This window comes from Equus przewalskii, chromosome 8 (genome assembly GCF_037783145.1).
Source record: "Equus przewalskii isolate Varuska chromosome 8, EquPr2, whole genome shotgun sequence".
NCBI lineage: Eukaryota > Metazoa > Chordata > Mammalia > Perissodactyla > Equidae > Equus > Equus przewalskii.
In genome coordinates, this window is record NC_091838.1 from 64127390 (window position 1) to 64151497 (window position 24108).

Genomic DNA, 24108 nt, shown 5'->3' on the forward strand with positions numbered 1-24108 from the left:
AACAGCCAGAAGCAAAACCCCTCCAGCTTTCACTATAGCTCACATTCTGATATTCTTAAATAACTGAGACCTTAAAATAAAAAGGTCTCAATTTTAAATAGAGTAAGCCAGTAATTTTCAAACTCTTATTTTGTTAGCAGCAGAACTCTCTTATCAAAGTCTTAAGTAAAATAACAATATATAAAGCAGAAATCCCCCTGTTGAAATAACCAATAGGACTCCATAGAAGACAGCTTAAAAAATAACACTCTGAAAAATAATATAGATATATCCCCTAAAGAAAGAAAGACTGTATATATATACATATACACACACACACACACACATATATATATAGTATGTGCCTGAGCATACGTTTGTAGCACACAGGACAAATTAACATGAAGCTGTGTTTGGGGCAGTGTAAGTAGTCATTTGTATTCAGAAATTAAAAACAACTGCCAGATAAATTTTTCTAATTCCTGATACAAACTTACCAATTTCATCTTCACCAAAACTGAAACCCCAACATAAAACCGTTATTAAAAAACAGGATGTTATAGTGGGGGAGGATGTGCCTGTGAGGGCCATGGGCATATGGGAACTCTCTGTCCTTTCCATTCAATTTTGCTGTGACCCTAAAACTGCTCTGAAAAATAAAGTCTATTAAAACAAACAGCCAAACGTTGTTGGCTTCTGTAACTGCTGGCCATGACAGAGTAAAAGAAACTAAAAGGATTAGTATGCTCCCTTTGATATTTAACATATTACTATGAAGTTATCAGAACATAGTGAATCATAGTGAACATGAATAAAGTCTGGTTCAAAATAGCTTGCAATAGATCCAGCATAGGATTTCTTTCATCAGGAAAAATTAAAATCTTTTCTAAGACAAAATTTTGTTAAGCAAACAATCATTATATTAAGGCGAGGAATATAATCACATGAAGAATATATAACCCAATTTTCTCAATGACCTGTTTGGAAACAGTATACGATGTCCAGAGTGGCATTAGGAATATTTCACTATAACCACTTTCAAAGTCAGTATGATATAAGATGTCATATCTAGTCCGATAAAGCACAGCAGGCCGTCCATAGAGGAGGTGTCTCTCTAGGAAAGAAAAAATTAACTGGGTTAAACACATATTAAACTTTATATCAAATGTTAAAGAAATATTGGAAGAGAGTCAAGTTGTCCACAATTTGGTTGCTTATTTATTAATAAGGTAGCTCCTTCTCCTTAATTTAATCAAGTTAGTTTTCCTAACAGTACTGTGGTTTATTTGATCACCTTAGCACGGGTCAAGGCTTACAGTTATCAAAACTATAATGCAAATGCCACACTTATTTTAATGCTTTTTTTAGTTACAAAGAATTTTAATCTGTAGAGGAAGGAAACAATATGTAGTAAATTTTGAAATGATCCGGCTGAATGAGAAGTCAATAAGATTGGATTTTTTGTAGAATGAATTCATTTGACCCCTGAAAAGGCTCATCAAATTAACCAATGATTTAATTAAGAGGAAGGCACTCTTTGATCATCATTTGCAAACTGCAACTCAGATATGCATTATTTCAGCATAAAAAGTGAGTAGTAATGAGCATTTAAAGTAAGCAGGTTTGTCACATGGAGGAAAACTCTTTAGGTAAGAACTTAAAGGAACATGTATAGATAAAATAAGTGGGCATTCAAGAGGGTCCTTTAAATACAGAAGAGGGGTGGTCGTCAGTCACCAAGGAACTCAGTTAGGACCCCAGAATGTAGATGCAGACCCTCAAGAGAAAGCTCGCCTCTTAGAAAACAAAAAACAAAAAAAGGTCTGAAATCTTACTCTTATAGAAAGAAGACATGGGTGTTGAGTATGCAAACCTTCATTCCACACCCACAATAAATGCCTCGAGCTTGATCTGCCCGTTTTGGATAGGCTAAAGTCAGAACTTTCATAGATTCTTGGAAATTGGGGTCCTACAGACCAAAATATTTAGAGACTGAGGCTTAGGCAATCCACAACTCCCTAAGTGATAATCAAAAAAGTTTTTACTGTTATTTCTAATAGAGAAAATCAGTTCTTGAAATCACTTATTAAATTATGTATACATGTTGCTTTAATTAAAGTATTACCATTGTAGGCAAGTAACAGAGAAAACTCTTTGTAGAATACTTTGCAAGACCCTCCCAAGTAGAACTGCTGATTTGAGGCAAAGCAGCCCGCACTGTTAGAGCACAAGCCTGTTCTGGGTAATTGGGCTTTGTCAGCATTGCAGGAAATATAGAAGCCTTGGTTAAGCTGCCAAATTTGGGACCCACTCCTAAGAATTAGAACATAATATGATAATATTATATAAATGAAATATAACGAACAAATAAAAAGCCAGCAAATCATAATAGTAGTACTTGGGGGCAGTTAACCAAGTCAGACTTTCCTTCAAAACTCAAACCAAACCTTTTCTAGGTTCAAAATTTCCAATAATGTTTTCCTTGTTTTCATTTTTGCTGCCTCTGAATTTCCTGGTTTCAGCTGGAAGCAGAAGTATCAAAATTCTTTGAGAAGCTATTCTTTTTTTATCATTCAAGTTTTAATGCTTACCAAACACATTCCTCCAAACTCAAATGCAAACCTAGCATCCAATCCATTAAAAGGACAACAAAACAGCAGCCATGTTTCTCTATGCAGCACCCCTCCTGAGAGCAGCCATCAAACAATAATCTGGAACAATCTATAGACTCCACCAACTCTGGTCCCCCTTCCAGTCCTCCTTAGTTCTTGGCATTCCTCAGCATACAACTCCATTCCATGAAGGCTGATTTATTTGCAGGCTCTGCGCACGATTGTTGTTGGCAGCTCTCTGCTATCATACATGAGATTCCCTTTCTTTCTCTCTACCCAGCATATCTCCTCCACCAGTCCTGTCACCTCTCTCCCTTCAAATTTTTCGTTAATGTACTCCCCCTCATCAGACATTTGCTGAGTACCTTCTTTGTGCCAGGCCTTGGGCTATAGAATAGTGATACTGGACAAAGACAATTAAGATAGAACTCTTATCGTCAAAAAGCTCACAGTTCAATGAGAGAGACAAACATGGCACAAATAACTAAAATGCAACATGGTATGCACTGTATTAGAGATATTTATAGAGTGTGCTGGGAACACAGCATGAGGAATGCCACAGTTGGGGCTGAGGTGGCATCGCTACAGTCCTGACAAAGCATGTGAAGCTAAGCCAGGGAGAATCCATGTCCTGATTTATGCCTGTTCCCTGGCATAATTGTTAACAGTGCCTCTTTTCACACTCAAAAGTGGGTGACAAATAATATGGTCACATAGTTCAGCCCTCATGGAAGAGACACGAGGAGGACAGGGAGTGGGGGCACAAGACAGGAAGAGATATCTTAAGATTCACTTTTTCCTGAAAGATTTCCACACATAAGCTTCTCCTCTACCCATTCTTCTGCTCTTCATGTAGAGACTCAATTTGCTTCTGAAATGTGGGTTTCATAGCTTCTAAGCTATTATGCACAACTGCAGTTTTGGCACATAGTTGGAGCACAAATATATCATCACTTGACTAACTTTTTCCCGATTGTTAACTGGCTATACATAACATGAAAGAAAAAAAAAATGTAGTGGTTTTGACAGTCTTCTAAAATCTAACCAAGTTCCCCAACTGACCCAAAGAATCTACTTGGGTCTTTCCGAAGCATAGTAGTTTCGTCTAATCTTTGCAGTAAGAAACACAAACTTTAACATCCAGAATCAAAATTTAGATTTCCCTTTTTCAGAGAAGAGTATCAAAGAACCACAGGTTCTTGGTCACAGCCTGACTCTGCTACTCCTTATGACATCTTGGGCAAGCCATCTAGTGCATTTCTTTTGAGCAGAAAGTCCCTGCTCAGGCCACAAGAGTGTACTCAAATGTCAGTCTTTGGACACATAAGCTCTTCATCCAGAGACCAGCCACCCTGGAGATGACCCTGTGCTTTTGAAATATTTGAAATATGTTCCTCGTGATTTCTTCATACGGATCTGGTATATCCCATGTCTTCCCAGTAGGAACCAGGCTGAGTTCCTACTCCATGGAATTCTAGACAGAGCCTTTCTTCCACATCCCATTTCCCTGTTTACAATAGTCTCTGGCATTTTTGGTACAGGCCAAGGGTCTCCCCCAGATACCACATTTGGCAAAATACTGTGAGGCACATCTTTTCAAGTGGTGAGGACTTCCCCAGCGCTCATTCTTTTCATCTTCAAAGATCCGGTCATCCAGATTTGAGTTTGTGTTTCTTTTCCCTCCTCAGCTTCCTGATTCATATTCCCACAGATTAGCTGGCTGACTTGAGAGCCACATGAAAATCTCTCCTCTTTCTTGTTTTTTTAAAACATTCACTCCCACAATAATATGTTCTTACATTTTACCACAAAATCTCTACCCCAGGTCTCTTCTTTTCCTGTAACCTTTCTCCTCCTTTGCCTTATAAGTGCCTACTATCATTTACAACCATGTCAACCTCCTCTGGAATTAGATTCAATGCCTTGATCAGTGACCTGGTCTTTCTTACCTCAACCTTTAAAACTATGTTGTAATTCATCAACTGGCTAAATCTCACAATAAAATAAGAACTTAATAAGGACAGGGATTTTTCTGTTTTGTTCACCATTGTATCTCTACCTCCAATAATGCCAAGCACATAACATCTACTTAGTAAATACTTGTTGAATAAATAAATGCTTGTCTTATTTTTAAAAAATACTGTTCTTTATGACTCTCAAGAACAGGCTTTCTAAACCTGACCTGCCCAATATAATCCTGAGAGATAGACTGGGCAGATCAATATCATCTCCATTTTACTGAGGAAGGAACTGAAGGTTCATGATCTGTAGAAGATAATTCAGCTACACAGCAGTACCCAGAATCTAGGCCTCCATACTCCTGGTCCATTATTCTTCTCCTCAGCTTTTTGCAAAGTCTCCAGCTGGATGCTGACTGCTGGGTTATTCTAGTGGAGGGCATATTGGAATGAAAATCCAGCTACTCCCAGACATGAGTTCTTCCTGAGACATGCATGCTGAGAAGCTAATGAGGACAGCAATTTGTGTCAAAGCATCCAGTACTTCAGAAACAACTTCCAAACCCTGACATGCACTGAGATTCTCTCCTGACATATTCTCTTTGTTCCAACTCTCAGAAGAAGCACTGACAGAGGACAGCACAAGGGCTTTAGTGTCATATAGAACCAGAGTCAAATCCCATCTCAGCTTTACAGCTCTGTGATTCCGTAGCTTGATCTCCCAAAGCTTCGTATCTCACTGAGATGTTGCCCTGTTTAGAGGCAAAATATGTAAAACACCTGGATCAATCTTGACTGAAAGTAGTTGTAGTTGAAGTGATTTAGTAAAGGGCATATGCTCTACTTTAATATCCACAAGGAATATTGGTAGTTAAAGGTTATTAAAATTATGTCCACTCCATCGAATTCATCTTGAATCCTACTATAAGTCATAAACAATTATCCTATGTATTGATTTCTTCCAAGTCCTCCCCAGAAGACACACAAGGATACATGCATAGAGAAACACACATTTATCCCCTTCTTTCTATAGCACAACTAACATCTCCATAAATAACAAAATTGAGAAACACTTCAGAAAAGAGCTACAAAGGAGATTCCCTATCTAGTCATATTTAGAATTTTGCTTTAAAGTTAACAAGAATTACTAGTGTTTAAGTCATTTTTCTATCCAAACTAACTTCTCATTGTGTATGATAAAGGCACAAATATATATGGATGTTAAAATAATATTTCATTCTTTTTCTCACAAAGATTATAGTGAATGCTAACCTGACTAAGAAAATATAAAACGTTTCTATAGCAATGTAAATAGAGAAAAGACTAAGGTGAGCATAAACCGTGCAATTATTCTTACAATGAAAATTATACCTGGCTAGAGTACCAGAATTGCTTGCTATGAGAGACTTAAAATTTTTCATTTTGTTCATTCATTCATCTATTGATTCAAGGCCTTACAAAAAAAGAGTTTTCACTGAACAGTAATTTTACCAAGACGTTATGTACATGTAATTCAAAACAACAACAGTCATGTAATTAGATCCAGAATTCACCACATATCTAGAACATTAAGGCTTTAGCAAGCAGTTTAGATCACTGTTTTTGAAGACGATATATTTTCTTTTCATTTTAGTAAAAGACTTCATTCTATAAGAGTTTAAGTATTTATAGTGAAATATTGCCTAAGATTAATTTAATATACCTCTCTTTTGTTTTACCTAAAACATCCCCTGGATTGTTTCACTACCAGAATGTACAGCTTTTACACGTACGCTTTATACAGATGTATGAGTGGTTTTATGGCACATGACACTAAAACAGCCACATATGAATGTTACAAATGGAATGTGCACAGCACGTAGTCTATTCTGAAAAAACTGGCTACCTATGGGTGTGTTTAAAAAAACTAGGAATAAAAGTAACACAACTTTACATTTGTATAGAACTTTAGGTCCGCAAAATTGTTTAAAAGCCTCAGTATATATTCAAAGATATCCAGAAAGAAGTAATTACGCTGAATATAACACGCACGTACAGTCACACACACAGTGACTCGAATTCATGCGGTTCTTCACCAGCGAAGCAGACACTGAATATTTCAAGCGGCAGACTAGATTTATGACCCAAGAAACACCATAAAGACCTGAAAGAACTCAGACTAAGAAAATGTCGCTCTCTGGCTGAAGAAATGACTGAGATAGGACCCTGAGATAGGACCCTTAAGGAGACGAAGACCAAGAGACAGAAAGAGAGAGAGAGAGACAGGAGAAAGCATATCAAGGCTTACACACACTCTAGAATCTAAACAAGGAAATGCTTTGAACATTAGACAATGATATATAATTACTTTTATTTCATGTAATAGCTTTAAAGTTTCTCTTGTATCATTAAAGCCTGTCTCACTAGGTCATGAACAGACCAAGGAGATGCGCTAACATGATCCTCCCTTAATATTTTATGTCACCACTGTGAAGTCACATGTTGAAAACTATTGGTGACATAGCTGACAGAACCAAATGTCTCAGAGAAATCAGTTCCCAGCACAGCGTAGGCACACTCAACAACTACCCATTACAGTCCATGTCCATAAGAGTATACACACTTTAAGCCTCAGTGAGGTAAAATCATCTTAAAATAAGACACTTAGGGTCACCTCTGAGCAGAGCAATGGAGAGGTGAGGTCACTAACTATCTCTCCTTCCAGTCTTGAAAGTCAGTGATTCGCCTATAAGATGCCTCTTATTTTCAGGCTCAGAAGTTTGAGGCTACTGTTTATGCTGAGTTGTGGAAATGGTGTTGTCACACTGCCACCAACAAACTAAATGCAGAATTTTTTTCCCAGACGGAAGTATTTTAGTACCATGAATAGCCAGAGCTTGAATCAGCAAAAACATGAGAGCCCATTAAAAGTTATCATAGTTAACTATTTTGTTAGTGACTTTTCGAAGAGAAACATCTCAGTATTATTTCCCTGCCTTGGTGATTGAATATTTGAAAAACTCAAATCATGAGACTCTGTACTCTTTGACCCTGGCAATGTTTCAGTTTTTCTAATTATAAGGACACTGTAGTCCGCTAGAGGTTAGAGGTCAAACATTTCAGATCAATTCTAGAGTTTGTGAAGGATTTGTGTACCTTCCACCACTAAGTTCTGTCTTCAAAGCTGTGTTCATCCAATTACATGCCAAAGAGTCTGTGTGTTCTATGATCAAAGAGAGAAGAGGAAGGGTGGTGATGCAGAAAGGGAAAAAGGAAGAAGATGAAAATCTTTATAAAGAGGGAAAATAAGTCAAGTAAATAAAAGCTTCTACTGGTTTCCTCAAGCTTCACTTAATCAGATTGGAAACAGCACATATGATAAACAGAACCATATGTAAGCTAATAACTCATATAATGCTCTCAGGAGAATTTGACTATGTGGGTCTTTACTGCATGACTTGGGGATGCTGTGTTTGATTTCTATCTGCTTTTTCATGTACTTTTAGTCATTCCCTTGCTGTTACAAGATGCTCTCCCACCTACTGTAGTAACCTGCATAGGAGTCTTTCCCTCCTCTTCTATTTTCTCCTAATTTTCTGGAATTTCAAAACCAGAAGGAAGAGCTTGTGCGGTAGAATGCATTATTGTTCCTAATTATTTACTGCACTTTTGTAAAGAATTATATACTGCCACCCATTGCCATGTGACTTGCAGGGCAGCATCCCTGTAGAAAGAATATACTTCCTTACTCCATTGGTTTCGTATGCTGGGTTTTCGCCTGTGAACTGTGAACGGTAGTGACAAATGCAGAAGTATTGAGACCCATTGCATGGTCCGCCATTACTCTTTTCCCTCTGGCACAAGAAGGACATATCCTAGCTAGGGGCTACTCCTTTAGTGTGGATTCCAGAAAAAAGAGTACACATGGGGCAGAGCCACACTTGACCTAAAGTCACAACACTCAAGTGTAAGCAAGAAACACTATTGCTCACATTTGGTGCAAATCATTGAGATTCTTTTTTTAGACACAAGCTTGCAAAAGTTGGCTAATATATGTATGTTATCATTGTATGTAAAATAAGAGGAGATTGAGTTAGGTCTCGAGGTGATGCTTAAGTAGAGAGGGAATTCTGATTTGATTCCTTCTGTGTATCTCTCCCCACCACAACATGCACACTGCCTCTCCAGGTACGTGAGCTTCAGTATAGGAACCAGCTGCCATTATTTATAATTGTGACTTCCATTCCCTTCATAGAAGTCCCCATCAGCACCTTAAATTATGACATCGTATACACAATGGTATGTCTGTTTTTCCGAGGACTTAAAAATTATTGAGAAAAAAATGGTAATGGAACTTTTCTGACTACTATACAGCTGGCATCTTGTGTGCATAGATAAACCAATATCCTTTGCCAGATGGATATTAAAATCACTTTGCAACCCAAATTTGAATTTTAAAAAATATTGTGCTTACACTATGAAGCAAATGAGAAGTCTCTTCACTTTTTGAAAACTAGAAAAAACTTATCTGATTGTTTTTTCCATCAACTCCTTACCTTCTGTAGACCCTTTTATATGAAGGCGTTTGTTGAGTTCATCCAATTTGTTCTTCATGTGAGAAAACCAGAAGAGGAAAAGAGAAAAGAAAGCAAATCAGAAACATTCTTTCTTTCCTGCACTGTTCTCTCTATTTAATACCCTGCTAAATCCAAAACAGGATCCTAATCTTCATCAATATCATAAGCTCTGCAGAGGAATTCCTATTTTATCTTAAATTGACATTTTAGACCACTTCCTAGTAACTCTATGGTTGTGAGCACCTTATTCAATCTCTCTATAACTTTGTTTCCTTTCTTTAAAACTGTGGATAGTCATGGTAGAAACCTCCCATGTTGGTAATGATGATTATTTGGGCACATATTTGTAAATTAATTAGAATATTCCCTGAATATTTCAGATTAATTCCTAGGTACACTAAGGTGATTCCCAAACTAATTTATGAAATTGTTTTTTCCAAAGCTGCAAAGTAATGACTCAGTGATTCTGACAACTTATGGCTCAGCAACGCTATCCTTCACTGTACATCCTGGAGACACTCCAGCATATGTGTACAAGAAGACATTTGCCATAATGTCTATTGCAGCATTGTTTGGAAGCGCTAACAATTGGAAATTACCAAATGTTCTCAAATAGGAAAATGAATAAAATCATTATGGCATATATATGCAATTAAATATTAACTATTAGCAGTAAAAATGAATGAGGTAAAGCTTCACATATTAATATGCATCAATGTCAAAAACATAATGATGAACAAAATAATTGCAGAATACATAGAGCATAACAGCATTTACATAAAAATACCATTTATATATGGTATATGCAAAACTATACCACAGTTTATTTTAGGGAACTATACTGACGATTACTTATTATATTATTTAAGAGATACATATGTATGGAGTAAACATATAGAGACCTGCATAGTAAAATTATACACACTATATTCAGGATACTAGTTATCTATGGGGTAGAAAGGAAGTGGAATTAGGGGAGTAGGGCACACATGGAACTTCCACTCAATCTGTAATGTTTTCTTTCTCACAATGTGTGTGTTGAGGCATTCACTTTATTAATCTCTATACCTTTTCAATATGTCTGTATTTTTTTTTTAAGAAAAGGAAGGTAATCTTTTGGAGAAACCCATAGACAAAACGAAGACAACCCAGAATTCCTCTAAAATGGTCTAAGATAACATATCCAAACTATTTCTTGTTCTCCAGAAGAAAGGTAATTCAGAAAACAAGATACAATTAATAGATTCCCCTAAAATTATATTTGGAATCCACTTCAAAAGCCACTTCCTGTTGACTCTGGCAACTCAACTCCTCCAGCCGAGGTCTGAGGATTACCTCCTTTATAGTCATTAGCCTCCTTGGTTCTTGCCAGGACAAAAAGTAGGAAGGAGTAAAAAAGGGAGGTAAAGAAGAAGAGGAAACTGAATTCCTCCCATGGGGAGCCTCTCATATCTGGCTCCTAGGCCCCTAGGAATCCTAGAAGGTAGCAAATGGTAGGGGAAGGGGATAGGACAGTAGCTCTAATTGAAAGACACATTTACCCATAATAAAATCAGACTTGCAAAAATAACAGATTTCTTTGCCCTGTGTTGGAATCACATCAACTCAGTATGCTAACATTGGTTATTTCTTGCTGTCAGAAGCACTGACTGGCAATTATAAAGGTCTTTGCTCAATATAAAATTCAATAAGAAAATTATTGCTTAACACTTGCAGTTTGTTTGGTTTTCAAACTGTCCAATCACAACGTGCTGGGTAGTCTCTATTTGCTTCCATGTTGCACCCTTCCCTACCCTGCTCTGTGCCCTGGGGGACTGACCTCTAGCATCACATCAAAGAGCAAGCTTGCCCTCTTGCTTTCTGTTGGGCTCCACCAATGGGAAGCACCAGCAGCAGATTAGAGGAGAAAGACAACTGGGGGTATTTACTCCCCCAGCTTCCTCGCTACCAAGTTGCAGTGTATTTGCTGCACCCATCTGCCAAATCCCATATTCCCTTCCTATACAGCTCTCTCGCTCTCTCTCTCCATGTTCTGGTTCCTTTATTGTTCAGACCTAGGATTGGTACCCTGATAGCCCCAGGGTGATTCACCATCCCTCATTGACTTCCCTTTGCTCTGCCCAGTCTTTGTAAATAGTCCTCTCATTAAACATGATTGAAACAATCCCTTTAAACTCTCTTTAAAAACCTCTTCTGCATGGGCCATCTGTTTCCTATTGGGACCATGACTGATAGACACATGATCCAGGTTGAAAAAAGGAAAAAGCCTTTGGCTGAGAATTGTGACTCCATACAACAGCATCGTGAATTCTACTCTTTGTCCTTCATTCTCTGTACCTGTGCTGTCCCATTTGGTAGCCAGAAGCCACATTCAGCTCTTTCAATTTAAAATAATTAAATTAAACAAAATTAAAAATTTAGTTCCAAGCTCTAAAAAGTCACATTTGGCCAGTGGCTACCATTTTGGACAGCAAATATATAGTCCATTTACATCATCACAGAAAGTTCTATTGGACAGCACTGCTCTATACTCAACAAGCTTCTCCATAATAAACATAAAGATTTCTACCTTTGGCTCTACCTTATCATCACAGGTGCAGCCCAGGTCAAAATCAGACTGAAGGTACATAATCCCTGGATAATTGGGTCTGGTAACTTCCTCTGGCATGGTTGGCCTGAAGGTGTTAGTGCGCAGGAGATGATTCAAACTTCCGTGTGTCCCGTTATTAGGAGCTGGCTTCAAGCCCAGGAGATCTGGTAAGAAGAAAGAAAAGAAGCCAGGTGCTTTATAAATATTTTTTGATGAGACATGGTGAAGTCAAAACCATTCACCTTCCAAGGGTCTGAAAACTCTGAACACAAATAAGAATTGGGTAAAACCAAATTGAAACGGTAGGCAATGCCTTCTTACTTCCTAAACCATTCTAGACTGCCCATGTCTTACCACAGCTTTCTGAAATAGCCATGTTCATTACTTGACCATAGAGAGAGACACTCCCAAAAACAAAGAGTGAAGGAATAGGTCCTCACTTAGCTATTGCCTATGTCTATGATAGATACAACCCAAGGACTATCAGTGTCAGTATCACTGCCTTTCTCCATCTCTATGAGACGTTTTATCCCAAATTTTGAAATGAGACTTATAATCAATAAATAACCTCTGGTCTGCCCTCTAATGCACTCCACAGGAGTACGGGGACAAGAGGAGGCTTTGGCCTTGTGCCTTGAAGTGCCTCTGTGAAATGAACGGACTGATTTCATAGCAAGTGAATGGTTGCCAAGTGGGCACACAGTGACTTGCCTAAGCTGAGAGGCAGGGCAGGGGAAGCTAGCAGCCAAGATGGGAAAAGAACCCAGGAGACCCGACTTTCAGACTCCCCCTCTAACCACCAGACTGGCACTCCCTTACTAAATAGGAAAAGTTGTCCTCATTCAGCAAGTAGAAGCTCAAGGAAGAAAAATAATTAGGAGCACATAAATAGCTGGCCAGGATGCAAGCTGGCAAAACTTTAACTGGGCTGCAACGTGAGAGATGGAGGTGGGAGCAAGCTCTGTGCAGAACTTCTGCTTTACCAGGTCTCTGACCAGTGGTGTCAAACTGTAATGCTATGTTGGATCAGCCAGGGGCTGCCAACAGCAACACTATGAAAACTCCCCATTAGTCAACCTTTGAAGGAAGACAAAGAAGCCTTAGAAGGGGATGACATTCTGTCCTTCGAACCAATGGGCAAGTTACAACATTTTTTTGCAGGGAGATGAGGTGGTCCTGGAAAACAGACACCTCATTTCTTTCTCTCACATTGAGGAAGTTCGCCTGTTAACTCAAGATCGTCTCATTGGTTTTGATTTAAAAAGTGACTTACCACACATAACATTGTAAAGTTCAATGTTTTCAAATGCAGGCACTTTAGTCTTGTACTTAAATGTTGGGCCATAACCTACAAAAACAGTCTTCCAAAAGAAAAGAAAACAAACAAAAACAATCAGACATTGCTAATATCCCGTAGCAACGCTTCCTCTATTTATGAACACTGTGCAACTTCACTCACACCACCATTCGCCATCCCTGCTGAAAGTCACTAAAAAACAACCAATTCACAGTTCTAGGATCGTACCTGCATGCTGTTGACCTTATTATCAAATCCATGGTCTCCCTGGAAAAAACATTTTCCCGATGGCTTCTTATAAACATCCAAAGGTTTCCTGCATCGAAACAATTGTATAATCAGTCGAGATTTCTCATGAAATCACTCTGATAAAAAGTCAATTTCAGTGCACAAAACATCTCTAAGAAGTAGATTTTACAAGCATATTTGCCTCTATTTTAATTGCATCATTCCTGTGATGATAAAAGATGATGCTGTTCATTTCCCCCAAGGGTCTTTGCTTTGACAATCAGCCCAGGACAAATGGGGACCTCTGAACAGAAGTCATGGTACCCTCCTGGCACCTCGTGCTTGTACTGAGCAATGCACTTGACACAGGTAATATTCTGTCTGTCTATGTACTTCACTAGTTCCGACACCCCAAGATTGCCCATGTTGGGACCATGTTTGTCTGCTTCACTTCTATATACTCAACACTAGGCTCAAAGCCAAGCACATAGTAGGCACTTTTTAAATATGTGATGTCTAATCAATGAATGGAGATTTGTATTCTATAAAAATGTTTACATACAACTTTACCTATCAGTATAATGCAACTAGAGAGTATAACTGAGTGGTAAACTTAACAGATGTAATAGTGACATATCTAATAAAAGCCCAGCCTCACCTAGACAATATCTCTATTTAGAAATAGAAAATGGAAACATAACTCTCCGGACATCAAAACCATTTGACCTTCTTTGTTGTGACAGGAAGATATTTTTTGCTTAAGTGTGATGTAGCACTTTTCCAAAAAACTTTCAGGTTTATTAATACAAATATTTCCTAAGACCTATGGGGTACGTTGCACTGAAGTAAAGTGCTTGGGAGAATATAAAAAAATTAAATATTTGAGTCCCCACTCTTAAGAAAAGTACTTTCAGCTTAGGATATGTACATATAATAACTCAACAATGCAAGAGTTAAATTTAAAAGATTCTCTGCTAATTAAAAGGCCCAGCTTTGGTCTATGTTAATTTGCTCAAATGTTTTCATCTTTCACTTAACTTCTACTCAACGAGATTTTCTTCGTATAAACCTATCAACTGCACTAAATTTGCTCTTTCTTCCAAGCCGCCCCGTACACAAATGTTCCTGCAGAGGCCGTAGTCAGCCAAGCTGTTTTGGTCACATCTTTACAACTTTTTAATAAAGATTCCACATGTCTGTTCTAAGTGAATTCAATAATTTCTGGGTCTTCATGTATCTCTCTTCATATTCCTACATATTTAACTCTACATACCCTCATGACAACTATAGTAGGATGTATATGTATTTGTCTCCCCAGGTGTTCCATATGGATAGAAGTTCCTAGAGGACCACCATTTTCTCATCATCTTCTCTCCCTCGTAAACTCATTAAAGTACCCAGCTAGGGTACATAAAGTAGTTGTCCAATTATCACTACAGACTGATTCACAACACTTTTCTTAAGGACGAAAAAGAAGAGTGAGTGGAAAGGGCTGCTCCCAGGTCTGCGTGAAAATGGATCAACTTTTTACGGTGAATTCTTTGGAAGTGGTTAGAGCTTCCAGACACATTCTACACCCGATTCAAGAGTAAGGAATAGTCTCTTCAGTATTGGAGAGTCCTTTGTAGTTCAAAAGAAGGCAAACATCTGAAATATTTAAGGCAATATAAAACACGCCCACCATAACAGAGGTTTTAAGATTAACAACATTTTCTGATCTCCACTATCAACGTTGCAGGAGGCTAAGTTTTGTCAACTGAGACCCTATCAGTCCAGTGTGATAAGGCAATGTCCCAGTCAGACTTTTGACTTACTTAAGTAATAAGAATACAGGCTAGAATGTAAATCCAAAAAATGAAACAGAGAAAAAGGGACAGACACAGAGATGCACTCAGAGACTATAAGGAGACACTGAGATGCTGAGACCTAGAACACAGAGATGTATTGTCTCAGGGCTAATTATTTATCTAGCGTACAAAATCTTTGGAAACAATGAGATTTTCAACTGAGATTTCTTTTTATGATTGCTCAGGCACTTATAGCACTCCAGTTATCAAAGAGGTGATTATGAAGATGAGACTCAGGGACAACCAGTCCCCAGGTTACCTTGCGACATGCCATCTGCGTTCCACCAATAAATGGATGTCCTCAATTCTTCTGTTGTTGGCATAGTGCAAACGTTTGGGAAGGTACTGTTTCATGTAAGGCTTAAAGTGCTGATCTGGTTTTTTACACTGAAATATAAATGGAAATTGGAGTTTAGATGGAGCGTCTTCTAGAAAAAGTCCTAGATATTCCTTCTCCAGAAAGTTGATGGAGGTTTTAAGCCAAACGAAGGTTGGTTAGAGAATAAGTGGAATTTGTTATCCCTCTATCGAATAATACAAGCTGAAAACAACTAGGTTCAAAGGAGATTAGATAACTTTGAAGATGATATGGAAGTTTATCGGAGAGGAGTTAGGACTTTTTAAGATACATTCCTGACTTGTGAGACCATCACTGAGAGCAACCAAAACTTCAAGGCCTTTCCCAACTGCTTCAAGTCAAAAGATGGGAGGTGGGGTAGGAAGGGAGGAGGGCATATGTTCAGACATGTGTGATTACACTCTCATATGCTTTTAAGATCTCTATCATGGATGGAGAACGATGGAACAGGGTGGTGGGAATATCTGGTTGAGAGAGAGTAAGGATTTGTTTAATTATGAATGAATACTTTTCAGTTCTAATGGAAAGATCAAATATTCTCAGCCCGTATTGTTGCCAAGACTATTAGGGAACCTGAAGCTGTACAGAGGCCAGAAATTTTGAAAGCTCTTAGGGAAACAAATAGACAGAAGGGCAGGGGAGGTGAACATAGGAGGTGAGCAGTGGAAGCTGCTCCAAGGGCAGAGCCCAGGGGACTTCTAATACTTACCGTGAGATTAGCAATAATGGCTTTAGGGTCATCTGTTCAAAGAGAGAAGGAGAAAGATTTCAAAAGGGATGACAATAATCATTGAGAGAAATAATTTTTGCAGCAAGAGACTCAGTTCTTTCTTTTTTCCCCCCCTCCCAGAAGGGCTATCACTTCAGGTTTTGTTTAAAACACATGTAAAATTGTGTGTGGGTATTTAATATCTCAGTAAGTGACATGCAGCTAAATCAATGGAACAATTCCTATGGTAAATTTCCCGCTAGATCCAGGTCTCCTGTTCTGGAAGGGAATTCCAGAGCACTCAGATAATGCATGGTAAATTGTTTCTCTACGTTCCCCCATATGGTCCCTCTGGAGCCTGGACTTTGTTTATTTGCAATTGAACATCAGGAACTAAACTGGGCATTTGGGAGTTTTTAATGTAACTTCCTATTTATCTGCAGATCTTTGAAACAAGTGATCATCTGCTTTGCGAGGAATCTTCTAATCCACTGAGCTGTGTTTTTTAAAGAAAGTTTTGTTTTCTCAGTAATATCATGGGTCTAATTACATAGGTAGCTGCCCCTCTCCAGCCACACATGTATGCACCTCCTTTATTTTCACTACCAGCAAACAAAGGATATTTTAGTCAATACCCTGAACTAGCTAAAAGCAAAACTATGTAAATGATGGCTGTGTATAAACTGTGGACAAGATTATATTATCTGAAGCTCCCCCTTTCGGGTTGGGGGGAGAAAGAGGAGATTGTAGGTTGGCTGGATTTTGTTTTGTTTTCAAAAAATTTGCTTCAGTATGTCATTATAAAATCAGCAGAAAAGGAAAGCAGCGTTCAGAAGAGATACCAACTGTCATGGTACAGCCCTCCCTGGAGTATAAACGTCAGGGGAGCAGGTCTGGTCTATGTGCCTGGTACATAGTAGGCACTCAATAAGCATTTGTTAACAAATAGAAACAAATATTTGTTATACCTACGGTATAAATACACATACCTCAAACAGAGTTTTCAGAATCTTAGTTCTAAAGCTATGCAATCCAAAGCTAAAACGTGAATTCCATTTGACACTGGGGTTAAATTTTAGTTGCATCTTTTAACTAAGAGCAAATAAGTAATAATGGGAGCACGACTGGTTAACCCAAATTGTGTCCATACCACATGCAGTCTCTCCATGAGAGTCTAGCAGGCACCTTCTCTCTGGTCATTGACAACAACTCTGGGAGGTAGGTGGCATTAGAATCCTCACTAAGCCAATGGGCTTTTAGAAGGTGGGGGGCTTACACACTGGGAACCAAGCATTCTGACTGAGCAAGCCATGCTCTGAGCCTCTACCCTCTGTGGCCTCATAAACCACAGTCCTCAAAGGACCAAACAGAGCAAGTTCATGTTCTCCGATAATGAAGAAAAATTAAGAGCATGGAGCAATCTTGGGCTCAGATAAACCCCAGAGAACTGCTAGGAAACAATACATGCCTGAGTCCATGTTTTGGACACCGATCCTTCAACTCTGAAGTACTCAATCCTCTCATGCTAACAGCTCTCACCTTGTGTGAGGTGAAGAGGCTCCCAGCCCAGAGTGGGTAGTTAAGATCAGTGAATCTGGATTCAAATCCAAGCTCTGCCACTTCCTAGCTGTCATACTCTGAACCAGTTACTTCACCTCTCTCTAAGCCTGGATTTCTACTGTCTGTAAAAGGGGATAATAATACTTATTACATAGGGCTATTGGAAGGATTAAAGAAGATTGTATATATATCTGGCTGAAAGAGTGATGTGACCAAGACATCATTGTCATAGCTAAGATTTATGTAGCTTTGACTATGTGCTAAACACTAATCTAAGTGATATGTAGGTAATCTCTCATTTAATCTTCCCACCCATCCTTATTTTATGGATGAGGAAACTGAGGCACAAAGTGTTTAAGTAGCTTGCCCAAGGTCACAGAGTGAGCACCTGGCAGAGCTGGGATTTGAACCCAGACATCCTGCCACTGTTGTCTGTGCTCTTAACCATCTCACTCTACAGGCTCTCACAAAATGAAATCACGTCTATGAAAATGCTTTGTAAAATACAAAACATTTACTTATTGATAGTTATTACTTCATTGGCCCCAGGAAAGCTTTTCTTTTCCCCTAAAACAACCTCCCCATTATATTTACTGGCATCTGAAGTACCTTTCAAAATAGACAAAACCTTTCTTGCATAGCCCTAAAATGCAAACATTAAATCAAGAGGTACCGTAGAGACTTGCATCCCATCTCTGGCAAGGGCCTGCCTATCTCAAGTGAGCAGAGGAGAAGGGAGGACACAGAGGACAGAAAGGACATGGAAAAGAGAAGGCAGGACACAGACATTTTGTTTATTTCACAACGTTGCCTGGAGCTGACCTTGGAATGGTTCCCATTTGTGTTGACTCAGGAACGCAGTTTGGGAAAAACTTAATTTTCCAAAGCTTTATTCTTGGTGCCAATGGTTTCTTATTCCCAAGGCTAAAAACTCTAAAGGTTTTTTTTTTTCTTAAATGCAGCATGTCTCCAATAACACTATGGGCTTCTGAAAATCTGGGTGGGCGGCACCTAAAACATCTAGTCCCTAAATTAAAGTTCTTGTCAGTGGCATATCATAGCCCAAATGTGCAAAACACAGTGATGATCATTCCTATTTATTTTATTTCTAATCTTTCAAAACAGCTGTCCCTTCCCAATGGCTTAATAGCTTCTCTTCCTGGGTCCTGTCAATCACTTTTATAAAAGCGATGAGTCCCCTTCAACCGGGGTCCTAGGAACGTTTAGGGTCTGAGTGTGCTTCCGCCAGCCTTGTCACGGACTCCCCAGCTTCAGCTAACGAGCAAGCCTGAGCCTCCTGTTGAAAAGTTCTTCTCTTGTAAACAGAAGTTTATGGTTATACACATGCCTTAAATTAAGTGTATTTTCTGCATGATAAAAACAAGAACAAATATTTATATACTGTTACCATGCACCAGGAACCACTCTAAGTGATGTACATGGATTCATTCTCACAACAAGCCTATGTGGTAGCTACTGTTACTATCGTCCCCATTTTTCAGATAAAAAAGCTGAGGCTTAGAGTTTAAATGACTCATTTAGGGTAATTCAGCTAAGAAGTAGCAGAGCTAGGATTTTTACCCAAGTATTCCAGCTTCAGAGAACAAGCCCTTACCTCCTCCACTGTATTACTACTCTAGGAGCTTAGTATTTTAAGAATCAACTTACATTTAGCATTATTGCTAAATTTGGGTCGAATTCTTCCTAGAGTTCCAGGCACTAAAGTAATGTCATCCACATTAGTCAGGTAATTGCTCAAGAACTCTGTTCTATCACATGTAACATCTTCCATTCCTGTAGGGAGGAGAAAACAAAAGTATTTTGAGGCAATCTTAAAATTAAAATCTTGACACAGACACTAAAGATAACATCCAGGCATCTCCTTAATTTGTTTTTAACAACTCAATGTGGGGATCCACTCTCTTAAGATCTCTCAACTTGACTTTAAATTTTTTAATGCTTCTTTATATAATTTTTTCATCAGACTTTGATTTAGTCCTATTATCTTGAAGTCCTAGAAGGTTGAAAATGCATCATCTCAATTATCATTTTAAGCCATTCAGCAAGAGCAGCAAGACAAAGGAAGTAATTATGATCTTTCTTTAAAAAAAAAACCTATTTACACAGTCATTATGAAAAAGATCTATTCTTTAAAAGAAAAATCCAAGATTGCTTCAAACTCTTCCCAGCTGGGGGTGGTGTAAATAACTGGAATATATAGTTCTGTGTCTCTTTTACAAAATGTCATTTTCCAACTCTGGCTCTCTAATATATCTCCTGACTTGAGTACATAATCACCAGTCCTCACTCTGCCTCCACTGGTGGCCTTGGATGTTACTGACCAAACAATACTGGCAACAAGAGATGAGAAAGAAAAATGTCAGCCCCAATGACCACCCAAACTGAGAAACAAAATAACGCTGAAAACAAGTCATAAACAATGCAATCAGTCAAAACTGAAAGCTGGCAACTGGAACACAAAACTGGAACACTGGTCTAGGTGGGAAATTTTTTGGCCTACAAATATTCCTCCCCCACCCAAGATTTGCTTCCTGACCCCATCAAGGAAAATTTCTTGATCAATGTTAAAAATAAAAACAATAACTCAAATCTTAGAATCACAGACTATAGAGGCTGGTAGAGACCTTTATTGTGATTTCGGAATTTATGAGACGACACGGAACTACAAAGGTTTAATATATCGTTTTGCACAATTCAATATATGAATATTCTCTAAAAGGGGGAAAACAAGTGATCTTGTAAAGGATGTCCTAAGGTTTTGGAATAAAGAAATATAACCCAGAGTGGCCAGGATCCAGGAAAATTCAAATTATCACCTTCTAGGATCCCAGATCCAGACTCCTCCTTTTTTTAATACATAATTGGAATGAAGAGAGAGAAAAACAGATCCCAACATAGCACAAGGGTTATAGATCTTGCCTTATAACATTTAAACTCTCAGGAAGAAAAATAAAAGCAATAAACAGCTACTATGTTCTAGTAGAATCTTAACTCAGGAAGGGGGAGTCTCCAAATGCTTATTAAAGGAAGACTGGAAGGACCTTCCATTTGTTACATTTCTAGGAAGTCACTTATGCTACCCCAATGGTGAAACATATCTTGCTTTCAAAGACCATATGAGAAGTGCTTCTTAAGCATCATCACCCTTGACCCTCCAGACTAACTGTGTAGGTGGTGGTAATGTTCTCATTCCACAGATGGGGAGGCTGAGACTTGGAGAGGCCATATAACATATACCATGTCCCATGGCTCTTAAGTGGCACAGTGCAATTTGAACTCCACTGAAACTCATTCTTACTCCAAAGTCCAGGCTCTGAAACACTAGACCATACTACCTTTTAAGAAAGAGATGCCATGGCTCCCCAAAACCAAAGCAATCTACTCATTTCAGATGTCTGCACAGCGGCAGACAAGGTTTTAATCAACCCAAGACCCTTCCAATGCTCCAGCACGTGACTCATTAGGACCCAACTATTTGTTAGACATCTGGCTCCAGCATGTGACCAAACGCTCTTGACATCTCTAGGCAACTTAAATTGAACCAGCTGTGTCACATGCTCCAAATTCACTTTCGTATCTGCAGCTCTCCACCAAGTCAGACTCATGGAGCATAATTTTGCAGAGTCACATTTAGTTCCCGTAAAAGAGCAAGTTAGTCCCATAGCTTTTCTTAAATTTATTTTCTAACAGATCTTCTAGAACATTCTGGAAATAAAACTTCAGGCCCAGAACAGAGCTTTGACTAGGAAGATTTTCCAGCCATTCTTAACAGAACTACCAAGTCAACCAATTTTCTTCTTCTAAATCCTCTCCTAGAAAGGAGTAGCCACACCTTCCAGGGTCACTACTTCAGTCTGATAGTTCTGGAATACAGGAGGCACTCTCTAGGACTCAGTCTGCACACCTGTGAAATAAGAATGATCTTTGAGGGCCCTCTCCAGCTTTATAATCATGTAATGTTTATGATGCTCTTGATCACCTCAAAAAAGTGGTTATGAATTTTCTTACTTTATACACTGATTTAGAAAAGCTGCTTCTTCCTCTCTTTAACAGCCTTCTCTATTGAAGCAGGGTCCTCTGGTTTTGGTCTTGAATTTCCTCGGTGAATGCCGAGAAATCATTTTACTTATATGTCACTTCTTCGACAAGAATCCTATGTCTCTGCTTCCTTATCATCTTTAGATTTATTTTTTAGCCACATAAACTCTGTGGGCTCCTTTTGGGGATGTGGCTGGCAGGGATAGGGGATTATCACCTGATATGTCACATTCACAGAGGTAGCTATTAACATCACAAGAGAATAGTCTGCAATACTTTAACAAGAGACAGATTTTTGGAGAAAGGCTTTTCCTGCAAAGAATAGGAAGATAGAGAAAGTCCCTGGTTTTGATCAAAATGAACCCAGGGTCCTCTCAGGCTGGTTCATATTTGTGAATCATGGCCAGATTTTCTTCCCCATCCTGAAGAAAGAGGGAAAAAGGTGAAGAATACAACCTGGGATTCTGAGGGCAAGGGTTCCTTTCTTCAACACCATCAGAAATATTATCTATGAATCTATCCTATTAGCAAAGAAGAAATAAAGCTTTACCATGGTCTCCAACAAAGATGACATTTACACAGCGATGCAGCTTTAGTTGTTTCAGTCCGTCCATTAATTGCCCCACTGTTTTGTCAATTTCCCTCAGAGGATTTGTCATCTGGAAAAAGGAGCAAATTAGTCCCTGCAGTTTTTTTTCCTTTCAGTTTCTCATAGATCTTCTACCCCTAGAACATTCTGGAAAGAAAACTTCAGGCCCAGAGGCAGAGCTTTGTCCAGGGAGATTTGCCTCCCATTCTTAATGGAAATCTGGTCTAAGCACTTTTATTTGTGTTATTTCAGCACCATAAAACATCTCCTCATCCAATCTCTTTCAAGATTCTTTGATATAAAAATATCAGAAATATTAAGGGCAATTCTTTTTGTCTTTTTTGAGATAAAATGGCCTTTCTAAATGTAGCAATGTTCTTTGAATCCAAGAATTTTGAGAGTGAGCAGAAAGTCAGATGGATAGTCCAAGCCTCTTGCTCCCTAGGTGAAATCACATTAGGTTTTGAACCAAGGCAAGAAGATGGAAGCTAAGTGAATCAAAAGCAGTGGTGTGAGGGGCTGGCCCCGTGGCCGAGTGGTTAGGTTCGCGCGCTCCACTGCAGGTGGCCCAGTGTTTTGTTGGTTCGAGTCCTGGGCGCGGACATGGCACTGCTCATCGGACCACGCTGAGGCAGCGTCCCACATGCCACAACTAGAGGAACCCACAACGAAGAATATACAGCTATGTACTGGGGGGCTTTGGGTAGAAAAAGGAAATAATAAAATCTTTAAAAAAAAAAAAAAGCAGTGGTGAGATTAATGATAACCTTCCACTGGATGCTAAATGAGAACATCATTAATACAATGAGATCCATCAAATGTTCCAAAGGACTTAACTGTCGATTTCTGAGAGCAATAGACTCTTAGCAGAAGAACCTCCTCTAAGAAACAAGCTACTGCTTCTCACCTTAGTCCCTTTCAAGCTGATTTTGAGTAAAATTAGAATCTATAAGTCTTAAACAGAAGTGAACCACTGAGCTTGTTCCAGAAGATTTCTTATTTGCCTCACGAAAATGAAAGCTCAATTCTATGTAGAACATTTCCGAAGACTAAGAAACACAATTCGGCTCTCCTTTTCTTGCTTCAAATGAAAGTTTCTAATGGCATGGATGTTCCCACATACTAGAGACCTTCCCTCCTGCTCTCATCTTTGTGCAATGGAAAGATTTTCAAGAAACACCTCATCAGACAAACACTTGACAGTACTTTAGACGAATTTTACAACTTAGCTACAATCATACACATGCACCCAAGATGACTTGAGACAAGAACAGAAGGAATCTGCATATCATTTTCACTCAGACGCATATATTATCTTCCACTGGCATCTTCTCAGATGACTCAAGACCTTTCCTCATATCATGTCATCAGTAAAATCAGGTGTAAAGTTGTTTCTCTTCCTGACAGAAGTCAGTATTTCAAACTCTGTCCCAAGGAGTAAGTCACAAGTGAAACTTTCAGAATGATTTGCGCTGTATAATCTGAAGGGATTAACAGACGTGGGACTAAGTAGTACTTGCTTCTGAGAAAACCATGCTTTCCTCCAAGACCTTTGCCTATACAAGAAACACCAAACGCATAAGACATGTCAATCCTTGGCAACAACTTATTTTCCTTTACTCAACAAGGCAACTTAGATAAAATTCAGAACCTACTTCTTAATGATTAGTTCAGAGAATTATAAATAAGATAGTGCCTCAGAGGTATCTGAAGGTTTTGAGAAATGTAAGAACCTATAGGCTGTTTAGAATGTACTGAAAAGAGTA

At 38.7% G+C, this 24108-nt stretch overlaps 1 protein-coding gene across 24 annotated transcripts in view; it reads right to left on the reverse strand.

The window, feature by feature from the left end:
- Positions 1–24108, reverse strand: part of ENPP2 (ectonucleotide pyrophosphatase/phosphodiesterase 2) — a 104368-nt gene that overhangs the window by 11609 nt on the left and 68651 nt on the right. For 6 of the 24 annotated variants that reach the window (XM_070630914.1, XM_070630907.1, XM_070630905.1 and 3 more), the window contains 10 exons: positions 22304–22412; positions 19363–19488; positions 16135–16166; positions 15327–15454; positions 13221–13308; positions 12969–13056; positions 11687–11859; positions 9085–9136; positions 2427–2501; positions 957–1093 (listed from right to left, as the gene is read on the reverse strand). In XM_070630914.1, coding sequence (XP_070487015.1) covers positions 957–1093; positions 2427–2501; positions 9085–9136; positions 11687–11859; positions 12969–13056; positions 13221–13308; positions 15327–15454; positions 16135–16166; positions 19363–19488; positions 22304–22412 — 1008 coding nt within the window. Of the gene's footprint in view, positions 1–956; positions 1094–2426; positions 2502–9084; positions 9137–11674; positions 11860–12968; positions 13057–13220; positions 13309–15326; positions 15455–16134; positions 16167–19362; positions 19489–22303; positions 22413–24108 lie in introns of all 24 variants that reach the window. The other 18 variants (XM_070630913.1, XM_070630906.1, XM_008514729.2 and 15 more) reach the window with 3 other exon arrangements.